Consider the following 22862-nt stretch of genomic DNA (forward strand, 5'->3'; position numbering starts at 1 on the left):
ACTGTGATGAGACTTGAAGTTAAATGTTACTAGAACTCAAATGTTTACCTATACAACCTGAAGAGAGAAATTAGTGTATGTAACTGGGTTTGATACTCTGTTGCTTATGCCCACTGTTGTCGGTTGGTCATCAGACTGTTGCCACAATCATTATTACATAAATATTGAGAAATTGTTTTGGGAACATGTTGCGTTGTTGAAAACATTTTTTAAAAAACCTTGATTATATAGTAATGTTATTTTATTGTTGGATTAATGCTGTGGAAAAAGCTTTAAAGTATGTGGGATTTCTTTTTCTAGCTGGTTTACTACAGCCCCCTGTCCGAATAGTTTCACAGCCTCCACCGGCACGAAGACTAGATCCACCACCCAGATTTTCTGGGCGAAATGAGAGGGGAGATCCCATGGCTAACAGAAAAGATGACAGAAGGTGTGATATAATAATTCCACTCCATTTTTTCTGTGCATACTAGAAAGAATGCAAGTTAAACATTTGAAGTTTGAATTTAAATACTGTCCATTTTTAAAGCACTGTAACAAAATGGTAATTCTATATTAATGGGCACATACTGCTGTTGGTTCTAGAGTAATAGGCTTGTCAGCTCTATGTTCATAACGCTGCAGAGGCTATAATGAGACATTTATATTTCATATACGGTTAAGTCGTGAAAGAGAGCGTGAAAGACGTAGGTCACGAGAAAGATCACCCCAGCGAAAACGCTCTAGAGAGAGATCACCTCGACGAGAGAGGGAAAGATCCCCTCGAAGACCACGGCGTGTTGTTCCCCGTTACACGGTCCAGTTTTCCAAGTTTTCATTAGACTGGTATGTTACTTGAGTGTCAAATAAGTTTTTGTATTAATTCATGGAAGGAAATTTACAGCCATAAAATAAGTGCATATGGGACAAATCCAGTCGAAAGCAAAACTTTATACTGAGTCACTTGCCTTTTTTGATGCATATTATGAACACACTGTCTGAGTGGAAATTGGCTTTCCTTCCCTATAAATTCTTTTAACAATGCAATCCATGTTGTGTAGCTACACATATTAAGGAGGTGATTCACATGTGTGTGTTAAATTATGGCTGTAGAATCCCTATCACCTTTGTATTCATAAATGTTATGCAGGTATATTTGGATAGGATAAGCCTTGTAAGGCAAAATATTGAGGGGGCTCTGTGACAATAGAGCACTGGCAAACCCATATATATGCTGCTATTTTATGACAAGTGTGAAGTTTGGGAGCAGAAGTCAGCAACTTGAAAATCTTGACTTTCATTTTTTAAGTATGTTTGGAGAGCCCTTATGCCCGTAAGTGTGTAGAGAATACAGATTCCTGTGAAAAGGAAGCCTTCTTTTATATAGGTTATAAAGTTTGGTTCTGACTCCTTTAACACAAGATATGCTTGAGGTATCAGAAGCCCATAATATTGTGGTTTGAATGTTGTTGGGAAAGGAGGGGTGGCAACTTTTGCCGGTCATATTCATCGCTCATGATTGACGTTCACTGTGGTAATTGCTAACTGCAAGAACTTTTGGAGAAATAACTGATCCTGAAATAACTCAGGGGTGTGTGTCTAATTGAAACAATGACTGGTTTGTTGTTGTTTGGCATTTCTACAGAATAGTTGCATGATGACAAATTGGCAGCTTTAGAGACTTCTGGTGCTCATACATATTTATATGTGATACAAATTCAGTTCTTCTGTTTTCTGTTCATCGTGACACAAAAATATTTGTAAAATACTGCTAAGGCCAAACTTTTTAACTCCCAGCTCTCTTTACCTTTATAAAATATATGTTCTTATTGTTTAAAGCCTTAGTTGTGATATGATGGAACTGAGACGGCGTTATCAGAACTTGTACATTCCCAGTGACTTCTTTGATGCTCAGTTTACATGGGTGGATGCTTTTCCAATGTCGAGGCCATTTCAGCTGGGCAACTACTGCAATTTCTATGTAATGCATAGAGAGGTAGATCCTTTGGATAAAAACTCTGCTGTTCTGGATCCCCCAGATGCTGATCATCTTTACAGTGCCAAGGTATGTAAGATACCCTCCATACCATCTCTTGCGTAGAAGCCTTGAAAGACAAGAGTAATATCCCAGAAGTGTTCTTTTGATTACATCTACTTTCTGCCCACACCTTGACCAGGATCTTTATGTGTGCTCAAGGAATTAAGCCAGATCCAAATTCAGATCACTTTCTAGATGGGTACAGCTTAAATAGCAACAACTGAAGTTTAAAAGTGAGTGGTAGGAAATAGAGTTTGGATGAAGTCACGAGTGTAGTCATGGACACCTGGGATACTAACAATTTGTTTTCAAATGGTAAGAAACTGTAATTTTGCCTTTGAATGTACTCCGCTATCTAACATAATTCCCAGGGACTGCAAACACTGCTCTGTGGGACTCTTGGTGGTTATTCTTCACATAACATGTGTCCGACATTGTTGTAAGGCTGTTCAGCATCCATATGCAGGCTGAATAGCACTGTAACTGATCTTTCTACTTGGACATAAAGTTTATTTTGTGCTTTGGATATGCAAGAGGCTATTAGCAGTTAGCCAAGAAGAGAGGTATTGAGATGCAACCCTTCAAAAGATCTGTATCCCTTTGTAGACAGGAATAGTCAGCTTTATACACTGGAATGGTCCAGCTGAACTCAGGAGTACAAACTAAGTTCATAGTGTGTTGCATCCAGAGGAGCCCTTGTCAGAGTAAAAGGCACTTTCAGTAATGCAAAGGTGGGGCTGATGATTTCCCAATTGAGCTGCAGCATCCCATGCTGTTCTTGAGAGTCCCCTGGTCCTCAGCAGCATTGGGGGAGGGGGGGCAGCCTGGAAGGAGAGAAAAGCCTTTTGTACCAGTAGAGTTCTGTTTGTGGTTCTTTGGACCCAACTCAGTGTCTGAGAGAGGTCAACCTCGTATAATTGGTTTATCCACATCACAATGCAATAAATGGGAGTCCAGCAGCACCTTACAGACTAACAACATTTATTCCAGCATTTTTGTTGGTCAGAGCTCAGTTCATCAAATACTCTGATTCAGATTCTTATGCTGGAATAAATTGTGTTAGACTTTAAGGTGCCATTGGAATCATCTTTTATTTTGCTGCGGCAGACTTGGCTACCCACCTGGAATTAACTTTACAGTTGTTTCTTGCTACATTAATAGGTGATGCTCATGGCGAGTCCTAGTATGGAAGATCTATATCACAAATCATGTGCCCTTGCCGAAGATCCTCAAGAGGTTCGGGATGGGTTTCAACATCCCGCTAGACTTATAAAGGTAAAAATAAATGATTCTAGCTAAAATCAAAAACACCTTGCTATAAAGTCTAGCGTAGGATCCCTGTATTAGCATTTTTATCAGAGTTTTGAGCTATCAGTGGTCTTCCATCCAGATTACTGAGCCACACCTGATTAGTTCCAGCATTTCCTGCAACATCTGGTGTTTCCAAGAAGATGCCACTGCATGAGCAGATGCAATGTGTGTGTGCGCGTGCACGCACGAGTCTATCATCAGTTCTTCCTTTCCACTCAGCAAATGTCCCCCAAAGCAGTTGTGGCAGGGCAGTTAGCTGCACAGATCTTCAGAAGCGACTTGCACTCATTTAAAGAGAGAGAAGTAGCAAGTTCTAGGTTTCCAGCTTATAGGCATTTTCTATGGCCTGGGAGCAAAAAGCATCACATTGAGAAAACAGTGAAGTGAGTGCATCCATTGTTTCACAAACTAATAGAATTAAGTCAGTTGAAATTGGAAGTATGTTATTAGATAAACTACCATGGTATCTCTAGGTGTGTTTAAATTTACATGGAACCTTGAAAATAATTTAATATTTCTACCATATGGGGTAATTTCATCATTTGCTAACAGTTTCTACATTTCTGTTATATATACTACCGTATTATAGTTACAAAGCTTTAATGGAAGTCTTGCAAAAATAGAATGAGTGATGATGTTTAAACCTATTCCATTACTGAATGTGCTGTGGACAAATCAAGCTGAACTCTTTCTTGAGCAAGACTTTCACTTAACAGATTTCAGGCTAACTGCTTGTCATGGTTTATCTCCTTGTAAATGGGGTGGGGGTGGGGAGTGTGGTGTGTATGATTTCAATGCTCTGGGCAATGTTTCTGCAATTCAGATAACCTTTTCCCCCAGCAGGGAAATGTTAAGCGGCCTTTTCTTGTCTAGTTTTTAGTGGGTATGAAAGGTAAAGACGAAGCCATGGCTATAGGAGGACACTGGTCTCCCTCCCTGGATGGACCTGACCCGGAGAAGGACCCATCCGTGCTGATTAAAACGGCTATCCGTTGTTGCAGAGCCCTTACAGGGATTGACTTGAGTGTTTGCACACAGTGGTAAGTATCATTCTCAAAAATATTCTGAAGAAACTGAAGCATGTTTAAAACCCTCATTCAAAGTGCCGTCCGGCAAACCAACCTCTTCCTTTCTTTATCAGCCCGTCAGTAGTCATAGAGTTAAACTTCTCAGAGTGATAACCCTAGTGGGCAACGCAAATGTGATTTGGTGCCAAAGGTTTGAAGAACAACGGACTTTAAAACCATGCTTTTATGTACGTTTTGCAATGCTTGTATGTTAAAATATTTTTCATTTCACGCATAGCTGGAGAAGATCGTCAAGAGAACTTCATTTCATTATTCTTGTTTTATAAATAGATGTTTTGGACAGCCATATTTTCTCTTGGTGGATTTAATATTTAATATATTTAATGACAGTTTGCAAAATGAAGCACTGCTATGCAGTAAATTCTAAAAATTAAGATTTCCCCCTTTTTCCCCCAAAGCAGTCAGCAAAGGGCATGATGCACTGCCTTCCGCAGTTAGCATTTTGTTCGTTCCTTACTGATCTTGTAATAAGTGGCATAAGTTTCTGAAAGAGAACATATGGCTTTCATTTTTTTCTTTAGAAGAAATTCAGGTTGTCGCAGCAAAGTTTCTTTACTTGATGTGCTACAGTGATCTAGGCTCTATAAAAAAAATGTATTGTAGAATTTTTTTTCCAACATGCTTCTTCCCTTGCAACAGGTACCGTTTTGCAGAGATTCGCTACCATCGCCCTGAGGAGACCCACAAGGGGCGTACGGTTCCAGCTCATGTGGAGACAGTGGTTTTATTTTTCCCGGATGTTTGGCATTGCCTTCCCACCCGCTCAGAGTGGGAAACCCTCTCCCGAGGATACAAGCAGCAGCTGGTCGAGAAGCTTCAGGGTGAACGCAAGGAGGCTGATGGAGAACAGGCACTGAACGCTAATCCCTTTTTCTATTTCTGCTTCTCACAGGCGCAGGAACACAGGCACAAAACGCACACCACACGCTACACAACAAACATACATAAGGAGGAACATAACTGGTAACAATGCCTGGTAAACCAGCTCTCAGCAGTGTAGACTCCTTTTTATTATTATCTGGTTGCAGCTAGTGTACTAACGTAAAAGTGTGTGCTGATGCTACAAGCGGAATTAAACTGTGCACTCGATGCACCCTTCATCGTGCATCTTATTTTAGAACTAGTTGCTGGAATCTGGGACCAGCTGTTGAGTGAGATTCAGTTTGAAAGGTTGTCTTCAGCATTTTTGCCGTTTGACAAAACTTTGTAAGTGTTCTCCCGTATGTGTTAGCCTTTTCTTTTTTAATGGTGATTTGGAAATAGAGAAGCCATTAAAATAACCTAGTTTTTTTAGGTTATGTGGCTGATTGGCATCTTGATACATGTAAAAGGTCTTAACAAAATGAGGAGTGTGTTGGGTGGTTTGAAAAATTGGGGAAGATCACACACTGCCTGGTTAGAGGTGACCAGCAGTGTCTGTGTGTCCCTGATGTCCTTTGTGTTGTTGTTTATCACCCTTTTGTGTTTCACAGAAATGACTATTATTGGCTGATGAGAGAGGCACTGTGATCCATTATAAAGCAGTAGAATGTATGCTTGTGGCTTTATTGAAATGGCAACTTTAGGAGAAGACTGTCTGATGAAACAGTTGTGACCTTGCCCAGATCAGCAGCAGAATTTAAGAGAGAGAAAAAATTCTACTTTTTAAGGTTTCTAAAGGACAGTGTCTTTATTTCATTCTTCAGGATGAAGAAGAAAAAGATGATGGGGAAGCAAAAGAAATTTCTACTCCTACTCACTGGTCTAAACTTGATCCAAAAGCGATGAAGGTAACCACTATTTAAAGAGTGTTAAGTTTATATAACAGCCTTAAGGATGTAATCAAATAAGGCGATGCTAATTTTTGTCATACTATTTAATTTTAAACCACATAGTATTGCACTGTGTTTTCATAAGAGAAATCAGTGGCAGCAGGGTGGATTTAAATCATTTTTTTTTTACATCTTGCTGGTATAATTTTAATATTTACAACCAGATGAAGGTTTCATTCTTACAGTAATTTTTCAGATTAGTTTTACAGTTATATCAAAAAGTTACTGATTTGGTTGTTCACTATAGATCCAATACAATGCAGCTCAATATAATGTGGGATCGTTTATAACACGGTCAGAGCTCGGACCCCATTGTAAACGATCCTGCTGAGCCACATTATATCCAGCTGAGCAGTCGTGAGTAGGGGTGTGCATTCGACAGTAACTAAGCTGAATGAATACCCAAAAAGTACCCAAGGGAAAGAAATGCATTTAAAAATGCCCTGGCTCTCTGCCTTCCCTTCCCCATCTGCCCTGCCTTGGGGAAGGGAAGGCCGAGGGAGGAGAGGAGGCTTCCACTGGTCAGTTTCACTCCTATCCGCCTGTCAGCTGTTAGGTTTAAATGGCCTAAGCCTGGCGGGGAGTGAAACCGGCCAGTGGAAGTAGCGGGGGGGGGGCGCTTGGGGAGGGAAGGAAGACATTTTAACATGCCTCCCTTCCCTCCCCGGCGGGTATAGTATACCTGAATATGTTCAGGAATATTGAATATTCCCCCAGTCCCAATACTATATCAGTATTGGACTGGAGAAATTCGATATTTACTGATACTTTCCGGATCTGTTATGCCCGAAACTGAAAAATACCAAAAAAAACATTTCTTGCACACCCAGACCCGTGAGCAAACTGCTTTCTTCTGCAGTCTGCTCCCCCATGGCTCAGCCGCAGAACTCTCCCAGCATTCCTGTGCAGAGAGGAGACCGAGGTGGGGAATCCGGGAACTGGAAGCAGCTTCCTCCTGACCAGCAGCGATCACTTCAGTCGAACCCGGTGGAGAGCTCATTGTCGCTCGATCTTCCCCTTGCTCACTTCCCCCTTCACTCTCCAGCCGACAGCAGCAATTCCTACCTGCGGCAGCTGCCAGGGCTCCACAGAGGCGCAGCTGCTGCCCGCTGGGCCCTTTTTCCTTACTGCTATTGCGAGTGCATCTGACCAGCTTCGGAGGCTGGGCTGGGCTGGACTCAGCCCCACGCCTGACAGACTCCAGCCCAACACTTCCCAAGCCAGACTCGGCTCCAAAGCACACCAAGCGGGGACAGGAAGGGGCTCCAGGCGAGCACCTTCAGCAACTGGATAGGGCAGGGCACTTTCAGCCTAGCACACCCCTGGCCCTTGTCTGTCGATACAAAGAAGACTGCTTAGCTGATATTGATCTCAATATAACACAGACTCAGGTAGAACTCAACTGTGGACCCCAACTTCAGGATACAGGATGATCTTGACAGGCTGGGAAACTGGGATGAAACAAATAAAATGAATTTCAATGGGAATAAATGTAAAGTTCTACATTTAGGTAGGGGAAAAAATCAAAGGGTGGGGGAGACTTGTCTTGGCAGTAGTATGTGCGAAAAGGATCTAGGGGTACGCGGTAGCTAAAAAGGCAAATGCGATTTTGGACTGCATCAACAGAAGTATACTGTCCAGATCACACGAAAGTGATGGTGGGGCTTTACTCTGCTCTGGTTAGACCTCACCTAGAGTATCGTGTTCAGTTTTGGGCACCACAATTCAAGAAGGATATAGACAAGCTGGAATGTGTCCAGAGAAGGCCAACAAACATAGTGAGGGGTCTGTGGAGACCAACTCGTATGAGGAAAGGTTGAAGGAGCTGGGTATGTTTAGCCTGGAGAGGAGATGACTGAGAGGTGATATGATAACCATCTTCTAGTACTTGAAGGGTTGTCATATAGAAGATGGTATGGAGTTGTTTTCTGTTGCCCCAGGAGGTCGGACCAGAACCAACAGGCTGAAATTGAATCAGAAGAGTTTTTGGCTAAACATTAGGAAGAACTTCCTGAAGTTAGAGTGGTTCCTCAGTGGAACAGGCTTCCTCAGGAGGTGGTGGGCTCTCCTTCTTGGGAGGATTTCAAAGAGAGGCTAGATGGCCATCTGACAGCAATGCTGATTCTGTGAACTTTGGCAGATCATGAGAGGGAGGGCAGGAAGGGTTGCATCAGTTCTTAGTTCTCGTGGCCCTTTCTTACACACCCAGGAAAATGCCGATCGCCACTTTGGGGAGAGGAAGCAATTTTTCTCCAGGCCAGTTTGGCCAGGGATCTTGGGGAGGGGGGGGTTGTCGTCTTCTGGGCATGGAACAGGGGTCACTGGGTGTGTGTAGGGGGAGGTATTTGTGATTTTCCTGCAGTGTGTAGGAAATGACCCTGGAGGTCTCTTCCAACTCTTCCAACTACATGACCCTGGAGGTCTCTTCCAACTCTATGATTCCATGTTATATTGGGTCTATTGTGTACCATTAGAAATACATAGATAGGTAATTATGAAATTATTGCAGGGTAAACTGTCTCCAGTTTAATAGGTTAATCATTCATATTTAGGACAACCTTTCTGCTGTACTTTATTGGAAGGAGAAAACTAAACATTAACTTAATACTAACAATGTAAATAGTTTTATTGAACTAAAATTTGCAGAGGAACAATGGGATTAAGGCCTTTTCCTCAACTCTGTATTTTTATTTTAAAGTATTTTTGCCATGAAGGAGAGGCATGTTATCTCGGCAGACACAAATTCACAGTTTTGAGAACTGCAAAACCAAGCATTTGTGATATTTTGTAGATAGAAAAATTGTGCCAAATAATCTTATGGAAACTCTGGGAGAGCATGACATTGTGAATGGATTAATGGAATTCATTTACCAAAAAATTTAAACATTTCATGAATATACAGCCTCATGCTACATAATTAAAAACTAATCCATATGTCATGATGTAATAACCTTTGGACTGTAATGTATCTTAAATATTGGCCTCTTATAAACATTAACATTTTTTAAAAAAATTTATTTAACACTAAATAGCGGGAAGCAATATAAGCAAAAACTCTTCTGTGGTGCCCTCCTTCCCTTGCAGCCCTAAGCATTCAATAGGACCTTCAACAGGACTGTTTTTTCCAATCATCGATTTTTATCCAACTTGCTTGACAGTCCGTGATTTAAATTCGACTATTGGGTGAAAATGTATTGTGCACTTTTAAAGACTTTGTCTACCCTTGATTCAGTAGTGGACAAGGGTGTGTGTGAACAATATAGTTCAGAATTTTGTTGAGTTATATATAAAAAATAATTCATTGGATAGCCACTGTATACTACTTTTATCGACTAGGTTAATGACCTACGCAAGGAATTAGAAAGTCGAAATCTTAGTTCGAAGGGTCTTAAATCCCAGCTGATAGCCCGGCTAACAAAGCAGCTGAAAGTGGAGGAGCAAAAAGAAGAACAGAAAGAGCTGGAGAAGTCTGAAAAAGAGGAGGAAGAGGAAGAAGAGAGGAAATCTGAAGACGATAAAGAGGTGGGCGTCTAGCAAATTTATTTGGCTACGAAACATTGTATAAATATCAATCTGTAGTTAAGCTGAACTTCACAGAGGTGCAGGAGAGGAAATGTTCATTATCTGAGGGGTGTGAACTTTGATTAAGCCTTTATCTAAATTTAGTTTTAAAAATGGTCATACGCTATCAACTCACACATATTCACAGTGGTATTAGGTGTGCTTTCACTCCACTGTTTCACTCCACTGGATGAAAGTAACATCAGGGTGGGTTAACTGCAGTGTTTCCTTTTCACTCACGTCTTGCCTGGTCCTCCGCAAGGGTGATGGAACCAGTTGTCCTAACCACACGAGTTTCTGTACTGCTTCTGGGACTTCAGTTCTGGCAACATCAGCACCCTTTGATGTATTTACCTAAAAGACAAGCTTGTAGTATGTGCAGTGCTGCTTTTGTGCTCCTCTCCTCTGGTAGAGAGCATTGCCACTGCTTAATTATGGAGGGAGCACTTGTGTTTAAACAGATTTATCAGCCGTTTAACTTGCCCTCGATTCAGACATTTACCAGGTCTACACATCATGAAGGAGCAGTGCTGCCTTCCCCTGCAACACACATATGATAAACAATGTGCATAATTTTACCTTATGATGTTTTGTCATCCCTTCTCCCAAAAGCTCAGAGTAGCACAAATCCCACCCAACCTCAATTTGTATTGACCTGGTAAACAGAGTAGGTTAAGCTAAGGGAGAGTGACTTGCCCACAGCCTCTTGCCAGCAAGCTTTATGGCTGAGTGGAGATCTGAACCAGGGCACAAGTCCTACGCTGCATTGCATACATGATATCATCTGCATAAGGTAAGGGAGCATGGGCAGTGAAGGGTAAACACCTGGGCTGGGACCTGAGCATCATCTTCCTGTGCATTTTCAAGCAGCAAGGATTTGAAGTTCTTGCTTTAATAAGAACATAAGAGATGCCAATGTTGGATCAGGCCAAAGGCCCATCCAGCCCAACACTCTCTCACACAGTGGCCAAAAATACCAGGTGCCATCAGGAGGTCCACCAGTGGGGCCAGGACATTAGAAGCCCTCCCACTGTTGACCCCCCCCCCCCAAGCACCAAGAAGACAGAGCATCACTTGCCCCAGAGTCCCTATCTATACCTTGTGGCTAATAGCCACTGATGGACCTCTGCTCCATATGCCTATCTAATTCCCTTTTGAAGCTGTCCATGCTTATAGCCGCCACCACTTCCTGTGGCAGTGAATTCCAAGTGTTAATCACTCTTTGGGTGAAGAAGTACTTCCTTTTATCTGTTCTAACCCGACCGCTCAGCAATTTCATGGAGTGCCCACGAGTTCTTGTATTGTGAGAAAGGGAGAAAAGTACCTCTTTCTCTACCTGCTCTTTCCCATGCATAATCTTATAAACCTCAATCATGTCACCCCTCAGTCGCAATGCATGGCTAGGAATAAATACAGTGAAGCAACATGTTGAATACCGGCAAACAGATTGATGACTTACTGAACCAGTCCTCGAAAAATCGTCCCTGCTTGTGATCAGTGAACAGAGCATGAGCCAAACTGGCAGGTGTTCATATGTCCCTAGCCAGGAGTAAGCTACGATGTCCATGTTTGTACAGAATGCAGAACCGTATTTAAGACTAACTGTGGTTAACAAAACAAAGTATGAATCCAGTGGCACCTTTAAGACCAACAAAGTTTTCACAATCCTCACTGGTTTTCACCACCCTGAACAACTTTGTATCATCCGCAAATTTAGCCACTTCACTGCTTACTCCCAACTCCAAATCATTAATGAACAAGTTAAAAAGCAGTGGACCAAGTACTGATCCCTGTGGTACCCCACTGCTTACCCCCCTCCACTGAGAGAACTGCCCATTTATACTCACTCTCTGTTTTCTATGAATTAGCCAGTTTTTGATCCATAAAAGGACTTGTCCTTTTATCCCATGATTTTTGAGCTTGCTTAGGAGCCTTTGATGAGGAACTTTATCAAAAGCTTTCTGGAAGTCAAGGTAAATAATATCTATTGGATCCCCCTTGTCCACATGTTTGTTCACCCCCTCAAAGAACATTAACAGGTTAGTGAGACAAGATCTTCCCTTACAGAACCCATGTTGAGTCTGCCTCAATAGGTTTTGTTCATCTATGTGCCTACTAATTCTTTCCTTAATAATGGTTTCCACCAATTTACCCGGTATCGACGTCAGACTGACTGGCCTGTAATTTCCCGGATCTCCTCTGGAACCCTTTTTAAAGATGGGAGTGACATTAGCTACCTTCCAATCCTCAGGAATGGAGGCAGATTTTAAGGAAGGATTACATATTTTTGTAAGGAGATCCACAAGTTCACATTTGAGTTCTTTCAGAACTCTCGAATGTATGCCATCTGGGCCTGGTGATTTATCAGTTTTTAAGTTGTCTATCAGTTTTAGGACCTCTTCTCTCATCACCTCAATCTGACTCAGGTCTTTCAACACCCCTCCCGAAATCAGCGGTTCTGGAGTGGGCAAGCACTTCTCATCTTCCACAGTGAAGACAGAGGCAAAAAATGCATTTAGCTTCTCAGCCATTTCCCTATCATCCTTCAGTACTCCATTTAAAATTTAAAATTGACTTCTGGACTGTTTAGGAAGAAGAAAGGAAACGTTTAGAGGAAGTGGAACGCCAGCGGCGAGAGAGACGATATGTCTTGCCTGATGAGCCTGCAATCATTGTGCATCCTAACTGGGCGGCGAAAAGTGGAAAGTTCGACTGCAGTATTATGTCCCTTAGCGTTCTTCTGGATTACAGATTGGAGGATAACAAAGAGCACTCCTTCGAGGTAATCTCTTGGCATAGCTTCCTCCATGAACATTTTTGAAGTCCACTTTACTGATTTGTTTTCCTCTGCCTCACTTGATGTTAGTAAGCTTAAGGCAAAAGGTGTTCAGTCATGAATTGTTAAACTTACCTGTCTTTAAGGGTGGCTAAATGAAAGTGATAATGATAGTAGGAGCTTCTTAATCAAGAATTTGGCTTAATAGTTATGTTTCTTAATAGGTTTTGTTAGTTTTTTGCAGAACTATCTTTTGCATGAATATTAGCGGTTGCAAATCCTTTTTAAAAAGGGAACATTTTATTTTTCTTATACTTATTTTATGTAAGATGGCTCTCATTGTTGCTTTTGGTTCTTTTAAGTATTTCATATCTTCATTTTGTGATGAGGCAACAATAGTTCAATTACTTATTACAGTAAGTTAACATTATGACTCTGTTCTATGCTGTACGGTGCCCTGGGTCTTTAGGCCTGTCACCTGCTCCCTTTTCCACCAAGTCTTTTCATATGATTGTGATTTCCAAATAGGATCTGCATGGTAAGAGAATTGAGCTTTGCCACTGAGTCACTCAATGTCCTGGAGCAAATTCTGCTACCTGTAAAATTAGGTTAATAGTGGTCTGCCCAATTGTGCTTTTGAGCAGAACAAAGATTGCAAGATATATTGCAAATTAGAGATCTCAGGGCTACTGACTTCCTTGATGTTCCTTGCACAGGTTTCATTGTTTGCAGAACTCTTCAATGAAATGCTTCAAAGGGATTTTGGTGTCCGAATCTACAAATCACTATTGTCTCTTCCGGATAAAGAAGATAAAAAAGATAAAAAGAACAAAAAGGATGAGAAGAAAGAGAAAAAGGAAGAGAGAGAGGATGAAAATGATGAGCCAAAGCCTAAAAGAAGAAAATCTGGAGATGAGAAAGATAAAAAGGATGAGCGAGACGACAGGAAGGTCAGTGGCTAATTTACCAACAATCTTGATCTCTCTAGATTAAGAGCAGCTACGGGGCAGGGAGCACTATTTTTTCTAAACTTCATTCTTTTTATATTAATGTAGTCATATCTTTTCATAGTAATTGTATGGAGTAGTTGGTTTTTTCCCCCTTTTCGAGATTTTAAGTCTTTAAAATCAGTTTGACAAAAATGTACTGTTTGGCCCAACTGGAATATGTATTTTTTCTTGGCTGCTAATTCCTGTGTTTGAAGCCGGACCTGTATGTTGACCTTTGGAGACCTAAGCAACATAAGTTGGTCCCTTTTGTCACTTTCTACAAGTAGGAATCAGTGTTGAGCTTGGGGTGCCTGGTTTGTTCTGAGACCTTTTAGAACCCAGTTACCAAAGAACTACCTTGAGCTTAATAATGGTTTTCTGAGTCTTTTTAAATAAATGCTGCTGATCTCTGGATTGTGCTAACGTCTGAGAATTAATTACAGAGAGAAGATAAGAGGAAAGATGATTCCAAAGATGAAGATGAACTGGAAGATGATAATAACCAGGATGAATATGATCCAATGGAAGCTGAAGATGCTGAAGATGAAGATGATGGTATACTGGGGATGATTATGTTAATTAAAATAATGTGAATCTTTGTTCTGTCTGCAGAACTGCTGACATTCAATTCCTGTTATGCTTTTATGGCAGTTAGATTGAGATGTTTCACAAAAGTGTTTGATATGCCTTGTGTATCCAGTGTGAAAACCCAACCTGTTATATTTTCAATATTGCTAAACATTGTGGTACCAAAGTGGTCTACGAGAGAACTAATCCCCCCCACACACCTGCTTGAGTTTTGTTTTGCCTTTTCTTTTTAAGTTGAAAAATGGAAGCCCTTAAATCTCACTGAGGAATGAATTTCTTCATTAAAAGGTAAAATTGTAATGAAGCTGTAATGTGCTATGAATATGTTGGAAGTAACTTTTGTTTCCATAGATAGGGATGATGAGGAAATGAGCCGGCGAGATGACAGAAGAGAGGGAAACCGGCACTGCAAAGAGAGGGCTTCCAAGGATAAGGTACTTAGTGCTTATCAGTTAGTGATGATGCTGGAAGGCCATCCTACCAAATATGCCTTCTTCAGACTATACAGAAAAGCTTAACTTGAGCCCTGCGTTCTGTGCCTGTAACATCTTCTCTGTGGTGGTATCTAAAAGACACTATAAGGAGTTATCAAGCTGACAGCAGTCGTAAGATAAAGTATTTGAATGAAACTATGACCTTGGTACACCACTTACATATCTGGAAAACGCTGAATAGATTTTGATGTGATGTCCTCAGACTGAGTTTGCTTGCTCTTATGACAATTTGATTTCAGTGGGTTGGATCCAGTGATCTGCTCACTGAAGGACTGACAGTTCCCCACTTCCCCTTTCCACAGTAGTTTCTTCAGCCCCGGGAAAGTTGATCCCCAGGCTTTTAGGGCCTACACTGGGCAATAGCCAAGTGGGTGGAGGGGGCTGAATTGAGAAGGGGGGAAATTGCCCCTCTGCCAAAATATTAGAACTTGAGGGCATCTGATGAAGTTGATGGGCGATAGATTGAGGACAGACAAAAGGAAATACGTCTTTACTCAACAAGTGGTGTGAAATGTGCAATTTGCTGCCAGGGGATGTAGTGGTGGCCACAGGCTTTAAAAGGGGATTAGGTCTGTCAGCAGCTACTAGTCAGGGTGACTAAAGGAAACCTCCACATTCAGAGGCAGTAAACCTCTGAATACCAGTGCCAGAAGGCAACATCAGGGGAAGGCCTCAGCCTCTTTGCCCCATTATTGGACCTTCAGATGAACTGGCTGGCCACTGTATGCGACAAGACTAATCCATCAGGGCTGCTCTTACATTCTTATGCCCAGGGTCTACTGGGGGAGGGGAATTAAGGAGCCTTCCATTGATGAATTGTTGGACCTGCCCATTTAGCTTCAAAGGGATTAAATTTTCTTACCACTTCTTCCCTTGAATTGAGTTACAGAGCGGGAAAAGGAAGCCTTGCCTTCAAAGTTGGGGATGGTGGTGATAAAAGATTTGCCTTGAAAGTGCTTTAATTCTGTTAAGGTGTTTCGTGTGTGCAGTTCTTTTAATCAGTTGAGGGGAAATCTGTTTCAAAGTTTTCTAAGGCTACCGGGGCGTGAACCAGGGTCATCCATCCTCCTTTCATTTAACTGATACTCAGCCGCTTATAACTTTCCATGCCTCATGGAGCATTTTCAGTTGTCCTCAAGCCCTTTATTATGTTTTTTCCCCGTGTTTGGTTAATTTGTGTAATGACCTATGGACACATATTTGAATAATTTTCCTTTAATACTCAGTTGCTCTCCCCACATTATGTCCTTTCTGGAGCATTTTCAGCCTTTAGGTTGTTCTAAGGGTTTGTTCTTCAAGATGAACTAAGTCCTATTTTTCTGCATATCTGGAGATCCCCCTGGATATGTAGAGACCTAGACTTGGCTGTGGGTGGCCAGGTCCCTCCAAGTAGGCGGCAAGGGGATGGGGGGGGGGTGCTTACCAGGAGTAGGGAGGAATGCCTGGCATTTCAGCAGTGTGCATGCGTATTTCGGAAGTGATGTAGGCACATGGGGGGGCACTTTGGTTTTTGGGCAAAACTCTATGGTAGAATTAGCTTTACCATAGAATTTTTGCCCAAAAGACCAGAATGTCATCCCTGACGTGCCTACGTCACCTCCGGGTCACATACGCATGTTGTTGAAATGTCGAGCGTTCCTTCCTTTGGGGGGGGGGGCGTGATTTCCTCCCACCAGCCAGCTGGCTGGTGGAGAGGTGGAGCCTGGCAGCAGGAGACTCATCCCCCTATGGGGGGGGGGGAGGTTGGCCGCTCTACATCAGGGCCAGTTATTTCATTCTTTGGTATAGTGATTGCCAGTATTGAAAACTGTCTTAACTGGGCATGAAATGTGTTCTCTTGTAGGAAAAAGATAAAACTCAGATGATAACTGTTAACAGAGATCTTCTGATGGCTTTCGTTTATTTTGATCAATGCCACTGTGGGTACCTCCTAGAAAAGGACTTGGAAGAAATTCTGTACACACTTGGACTGCATCTCTCCCGTGCTCAGGTGTGTATCTGAAGCAGTTGTGTAGTGGTGAGCTTTGTGGGGAAGGCTGGTTTTTTCGTTTACGCTTGGATGTTCGACACAGTACAGTCCCAGATTTAACTGTATGCAACTGAAGTGTAACACCCCTTAATCTTCTGTCTGTGATATGATGATGAGAAATTTTATGGCTTTTTATGTATATCCTTTAGCTGGCTGAGGATAACTTTCTAGAGTCATTTATATGTTTGTGTTTAGGTAAGAGAGCGAAAAAGATAGGACGTGGTAAAAATATAGGTAAATTATCAAACCCTTTGTGCTTGTAGATTTAAAAATTGCCAAGTACAGTCACACTTAATGCTGTAAAAAGAACACTGTATCCCTATGTGAAAGATATGCATGTTTGCATGACACTTTGAAGATTTGCATTCCATTGATTTGCCAAGATGTATCTTTGTCTGCCGTAAGATCGTGCTCTCATCAGGGACGGCTTAGGAAAAAAGTTTGCATGACTTGAAGAGATGAGTGATTCCTGAAAATGTATTATTCAAAAAGGACAAGAAAACCAACTATCTGTTGAATCATGAACGGGAGTTCCCTTTAAAGAATGAAATGTGAAAGATCCAAGTTATTGGACTTACTTGCTTTAAGCTTATCAGTAGAATTGATAAGGGGATTTCCCTTTAAAGAGTGTGGTGTTTAAGACTTAGCACATAGCACTTGACTGTTTCAAGTCTATTAGTACTGAATGGGAATATGTGTTCATTGTTTACATAGTGGAATAACACTGATTGTTGGAAACAGTTTTGTATGTAATTGTATTTTTGGATTTGTAGGATTTTTGTATGTATTCTAGTAGGTTTCACATTCTGAATATTTTCTACAATATATGTAGCCAGATTTTGCACCGTGTGCTTTGTTATTGTGTAAAAAGTTTTCAATCAGAAGATACTTTCTGCATTTTAGTGTCTTAACACACTTTATTTTCATAATATAAAATGTATTGCTGTTTTTATTACTGATGGATTATCTGGTTTTCCATTAAACGGTTGCTGTCTCAGGCAGGCCTTCTCAAGATGCAGCCTAGTCACCTTTAAAAGCAACCAGCACCAGAGAATCCTTTGTGTTGCTCAGAGTGCTGATGGTACCTGATCTCTTTCATTGTTTCAGGTGAAGAAGCTGCTAAATAAGGTAGTCCTCCGTGAATCTTGCTTTTATAGAAAACTAACAGATACTTCTAAAGATGAAGAAAATCCAGAAGAGGTGGAAACTCCACAGGAAGACATGCTGGGTAACATAATGTTGTTAGTTGCGAAAGGCACTTGATGAAGATTGCGGGGACTTTGTAAAGAGGGTGGGGGGCAGGGAAAATGTGCATCTGCTGCCAATGAACAGCATCTAATTCCGGAAGCACTCCTCACTTCTCACAGTCAGGGTATATCATGCACTTCAGAGACAGCTGAACACAAACGGAATATTTTATGCATTGCTAAAGTGGTAAACACCATAGACTATATAAAATTCCTTGGGGATGTTACACAACATACTTTCCTTATATGTTGGTGGAGACTGGACATATTTGAATATGAAAAATCAGTGGAATTCTTGAGAAAAATGTGGAAGGATCAGATGCTTCCTCTACAGAGGGGTAGTGTGTTCTGGCAGGGTTCTCTTATTCTGTGCTGTTTATCCTACTGTAGGAAACCGTCTGCTGCTACCATCCCCTGCTATAAAACAAGAATCCAAAGGACCAGAAGAAAACATCGGGCTCATTGTGTACAATGGAGCTATGGTGGATGTAGGAAGTCTCTTACAGAAACTGGAGAAGAGTGAAAAAGCACGGGCTGAGATGGAACAGAAACTTCAGTCACTAGAAGAAAAGACAGGTGGGATGGTTTGATACAGATTGGGAGTATAACCTCTGTGGTTATGGGCTTCTGTTTCCCTGTGAGTTTTAAGAACAATCGTTCTAGTTTATCAGACAATGAGATCCTGCATTTCAGGTGCCCAATAGTTCTGGTATCTACTGGGGGTGATCTTTTGGGGAGTCTTTGGACAGCAATGGTGGATGTATGAGTGTCTCTGCATCTACTCTTCCTACCGCTGGAATGAAGCAAAAAGGAAATGCTTCAGCATCTCTCCCCAAAAACACAACCCCAAAAACACAAACAGCAGCTACGCATGACAGCATCCATATTGCCTCAGGGCAATATCTGAAGGGTCCTTGGGGGCAGAGCCATTTGCACACAGTTTCATTCTTGCAAAATAAGTGCGAGTTAACTTTAAGTAAAGTGCAAAATGTCCTGGAAAGCAGCTTTTAAAAATTGGCATTGATAAATTGAGAAAGCAGTGTATTGATTCCCACCATAAATTGATTCCAGCTTAAAAGGGGCTTTGGGGGATATTCATGGGATACATTGGAAAGGCCACCAGAATAGCAGCAGAACTCCTGCAGTACTTCGGATGCCATTTTGGGTTGAAGCAGCAGAACTGCAGTACTTCGGATGCCATTTTGGGTTGCTTTATCCTCCTTTCTCCCATTGTGCCATACGGCCTCACAACGGAGGCCCTTTGCCAAAGATTAGGCATCAGGTGGACACCTAATGACTGCCCAAGGGCATTGTTCTTTGTGGGCATGCTCAGTGCAGAAAGAAGAGACGCAAACACCGTGACATCTACTTGTGCTACTACGGTAACCCAAAATGACAACCAGCAGCTCAATGTCATCTTTTAAAGATTTTGGGTAGCCATAGCAATGCATAGCTTGCTTACAACATAGGACGAATGAGCATTGCAATAATGAAGAGGTGAAAGGAGGAAGGGAGGGGAACCCTGTGATTTCTCACTTGGAATGTATTTAAAACAAAAAGCTGCCACAGCAGCATCAAGGTAATTGGGAGTGCAGTCTCATCTGGAAGGGGGAAATGCAACAGCTTTGGGCTGATCAGTCACTTAACCCAACATCTCAGCCTTCTCTTGCAAAACCTTCAGTTTAGCAGTGCTCATCCAAGTGCATGTGCATTCCATGTACCTGTTAAGGAGGTCCACTATGTTGCCTGATCCAGACAAAAAGGAGAAATAGCACTGGGTATTATCTGCATATTGGTTTCACCTTACTCCAGATTTCCTGATGGTCTCACCCAGCAGTTTCATGTACATGCTAGATGGCATGGAAGGCAGAACAGACCCCAAGGGACCCCCATATATTTAATGCCACAAAGCATTAAATATATTCAAAAGGGAATTAGATAAGCATATGGAGCAGAGGTCCATCAGTGGCTATTAGCCACAAGGTATAGATAGGGGCTCTGGGGCAAGTGATGCTCTGTCTTCTTGGTGTTGGGGGGGGGGTCAACAGTGGGAGGGCTTCTAATGTCCTGGCCCCACTGGTGGACCTCCTGATGGCACCTGGTATTTCTGGCCACTGTGTGACACAGAGTGTTGGACTGGATGGGCCTTTGGCCTGATCCAACATTGGCGTCTCTTATGTTCTTATGTTCTTAAAGCAGACCTGTATACACACACATCACCTTTTGAAACCTGTCTGAACTTGCTGAAATTTCTAGTCTTGCATTGCAGAACTTAATGAAAAGGGTACTAGCTCTGTTCTGTAACTCATGAGTCAGCTGTGGATGCAGCACCAAAGATGCCCACCCTTTCAACAGTGTGTGTGTTCTGATACTTGAGAAAGAGTATAGAAAGATCCAAAGTGAAAGATATGTAGTGACTTTAAATTTGTTGGGGGTTTTTAGATGACGACGAAAAGACTATATTGAATTTGGAGAGTGTGAATAAAGGCTTGTCTTCAGAACTTAAAGAAGTCAAAAAGGACATTGGCCAGCTACAACAGAATCTGAAGGCATCGGAAGATATGAATTTGCAGTTTGAGGGGCAACTGAATAAGACAATCAAAAATTTGGCTACAGTTATGGATGAAATACACACCGTTCTTAAAAAGGTTAGAAAGATGTAACTCTTGACCTGTGAAACCAGTTCTAAAAGAAATTGTTGGATGATAAAGGGAGGAGGGTACTTCACACTTAAAGCTGCAATCTTTAATCATGAAGATGTGGTAAAACCCTTGCCGTTGACATAAGGACAGGGTGAGCTCCCTTTGCCCCTGAAACAAATTAGATGATATAAAAACTAACTGATCAGGGGAAACTGCTATGACTGAGCTTAACTTCAGGCCTTTCTTTCACACAGGGTTCACTAAAAGCTTTACCAAATATCCTTAGGAATGTATTTGTGCTTGTGTTTTTTTATTACTATAAGCAAGTAGGGTACTTGTCTGACTGGGATTCTTGAATAGTCAAGTTATTAGAACATCAGAGCAAGGGTTCTTGGACTTTGTACTGATGAGCCACCCTGAGTGTGTGTGTGTATGATGGGTGGGGAAGTCAAAACAGAATTGTGATGTACAAATAAAGCAGAACAAAGATAGTTTGCTCAGAAGTGCTCAAGTTGAGACAAAAGGGGGCAGTATAGTTTATTCTGCCCAATCATTGAATACTCTAAACGTAGGGCTCTTCTGTTAACTCACCAGCCCCAGTTAAAGTGTCAGTATACATCCAGGGTATATATAGGTCAAGTGAGTTTGGCTCCGAGTCCATGACCTCTAATGGAATAACTGCTGTTTGATTTAGCAAGCTGGAAACAGGATGACTGTTGAAAATAGGTTCATGTGTGAATTCACATGTTCAGCTTTAGTGGTACCCAAAATATAGTAATCTTCTGGTGTCACAGTGTAGCAGCCACTACTGGGGGAGAGGCGAAGGTCCTGGAAAACCAGTCACTGGTGTCCCACACAATCAGGTGGAAAAAAGAGTCCCTGCTGTCCCCACATGAATAAAGCAGCATGATGGGGGGGGGGGCTTCCCCAGATCAGCAGTCCCAATTTTGAGACTCCTACAGATCAGCAGCTGTTGCAACCTTTACCTTGTTGTCTTGTTCCTCTTTCCAGCAGGATATTGTGAAGAGTGAAGATAAAGATCAGAAATCCAAAGAGAATGGAGCAAGTGTATGACGAACTTGCTCTAGTAAAAATATGGGTGTTACATAATGTAATATAAATCATGAAACTGGAGTATATGAAAGTGATGCATGTTTAATTTTAGTAGTATAAATACCTTAGTCCAAGCAAGGATGTATAAAGTTTTATAAATGTGCGAGCCTGCTTCCAAGGATTGCTTGTAATTCATAGCTATCGGTTTGTTAGACACTCCTTGAGTGAAAATTAATTTTGCATTGCAAAATGTTTTAGGGTAAACTTTGTTATAGTTTGAACGCTAATAAAGTTCATCAACTTAACAGGAAGTAGCAAGTATTTAATTACCAATTTTTTCCTTTCAAATTAGTAGAACCAATTTTTCATTATTTATAGAAATGTCATTCTTAGGTTTTTATTTCAGTCTAAGTAGTCTTTTTAAATTTGGATATAAATCATTGCATGCGGCTTAATTTTGCAAGTAAAGATTTCTAAAGAAAACCTCAAATATCTTGTCCCCATTTTTCCCTCTTAAATTTTTTTCTGTCCCAAGCTGCTCTTATTACTGTTTTGATGCACAGTAATTCAGTTTTTAAGAGAAAAAAAAATTACGGAACTTAAATACTGGTAGGTGGAGATTTATATGAAAAACAAGACTTTTAGTATTTTGTACTCCTTGAAATGTTCTGTCCCTTCATTAATCTATTCACTTGTGTTTTTTTCTTTAAAAGTGGTGTATTGCAATGTATTTTACATGCCAGCCCAGTAGATGTCAGTATAATGCTTTATTTGGAGAAATTGCTGTTCGTTTTATATTGGCTTTCATTAAATTGTCAGCTTTATCAAGGGCCACAAAATGAGAGATTCTACCCATTATTAAAATGTATGGATTTTTTTAAAAAGGACATACCTGCCTTTGGCAGTAGGTGTAGGTTTGTGAGCATCGTCCACATCTGGCTGGTTTCACACAGGTGTATTATCACTTGATGATCAGGTGATGAATTGCATGCGGAAATGAGCTATCAGACACCAGAAATGGAAATCTTATCTTCTGTCCTCTTAAACAATGTTTTTCAATGAGGTCAGGAGATGGACATTCAGCTAGAACTCATCCACTAGTCCTTTGCATCATCCAAATTCTAATATTTTATGTTTGTTGCTTCCCAGAGTTCTTTTCCTCAGCAGCATGTCAGGACTTCAGCTGCACACTGAAAATGGAATCTCTTGGGCTCTTCCTTCTCCCTTTAAACTATTGGAAGGTGAAAACAATGTGA

The 22862-nt window shown here is 41.4% G+C and overlaps 1 protein-coding gene across 5 annotated transcripts in view; it reads left to right on the plus strand.

The window, feature by feature from the left end:
• The window catches only part of CCAR1 (cell division cycle and apoptosis regulator 1), a 37825-nt gene extending 15940 nt beyond the window's left edge, over positions 1–21885 (plus strand). For 4 of the 5 annotated variants that reach the window (XM_015413972.1, XM_015414004.1, XM_015413996.1 and 1 more), the window contains exons 9-25: positions 301–430; positions 664–825; positions 1819–2044; positions 3179–3292; positions 4202–4368; positions 5056–5266; positions 6102–6185; positions 9564–9749; positions 12379–12570; positions 13281–13514; positions 13997–14108; positions 14493–14575; positions 16479–16625; positions 17772–17892; positions 18302–18487; positions 20354–20559; positions 21565–21885. In XM_015413972.1, coding sequence (XP_015269458.1) covers positions 301–430; positions 664–825; positions 1819–2044; positions 3179–3292; positions 4202–4368; positions 5056–5266; positions 6102–6185; positions 9564–9749; positions 12379–12570; positions 13281–13514; positions 13997–14108; positions 14493–14575; positions 16479–16625; positions 17772–17892; positions 18302–18487; positions 20354–20559; positions 21565–21627 — 2624 coding nt within the window. In that variant the 3' untranslated portion in view covers positions 21628–21885. The remainder of the gene's footprint in view (positions 1–300; positions 431–663; positions 826–1818; positions 2045–3178; positions 3293–4201; positions 4369–5055; positions 5267–6101; positions 6186–9563; positions 9750–12378; positions 12571–13280; positions 13515–13996; positions 14109–14492; positions 14576–16478; positions 16626–17771; positions 17893–18301; positions 18488–20353; positions 20560–21564) is intronic. The other variant, XM_015413987.1, reaches the window with a different exon arrangement.
• Positions 21886–22862: the final 977 nt, after the last annotated feature.

The sequence above is a fragment of the Gekko japonicus genome, unplaced genomic scaffold (assembly GCF_001447785.1).
Source record: "Gekko japonicus isolate JY-2015 unplaced genomic scaffold, Gekko_japonicus_V1.1 scaffold1178, whole genome shotgun sequence".
Taxonomy (NCBI): Eukaryota; Metazoa; Chordata; class Lepidosauria; order Squamata; family Gekkonidae; genus Gekko; species Gekko japonicus.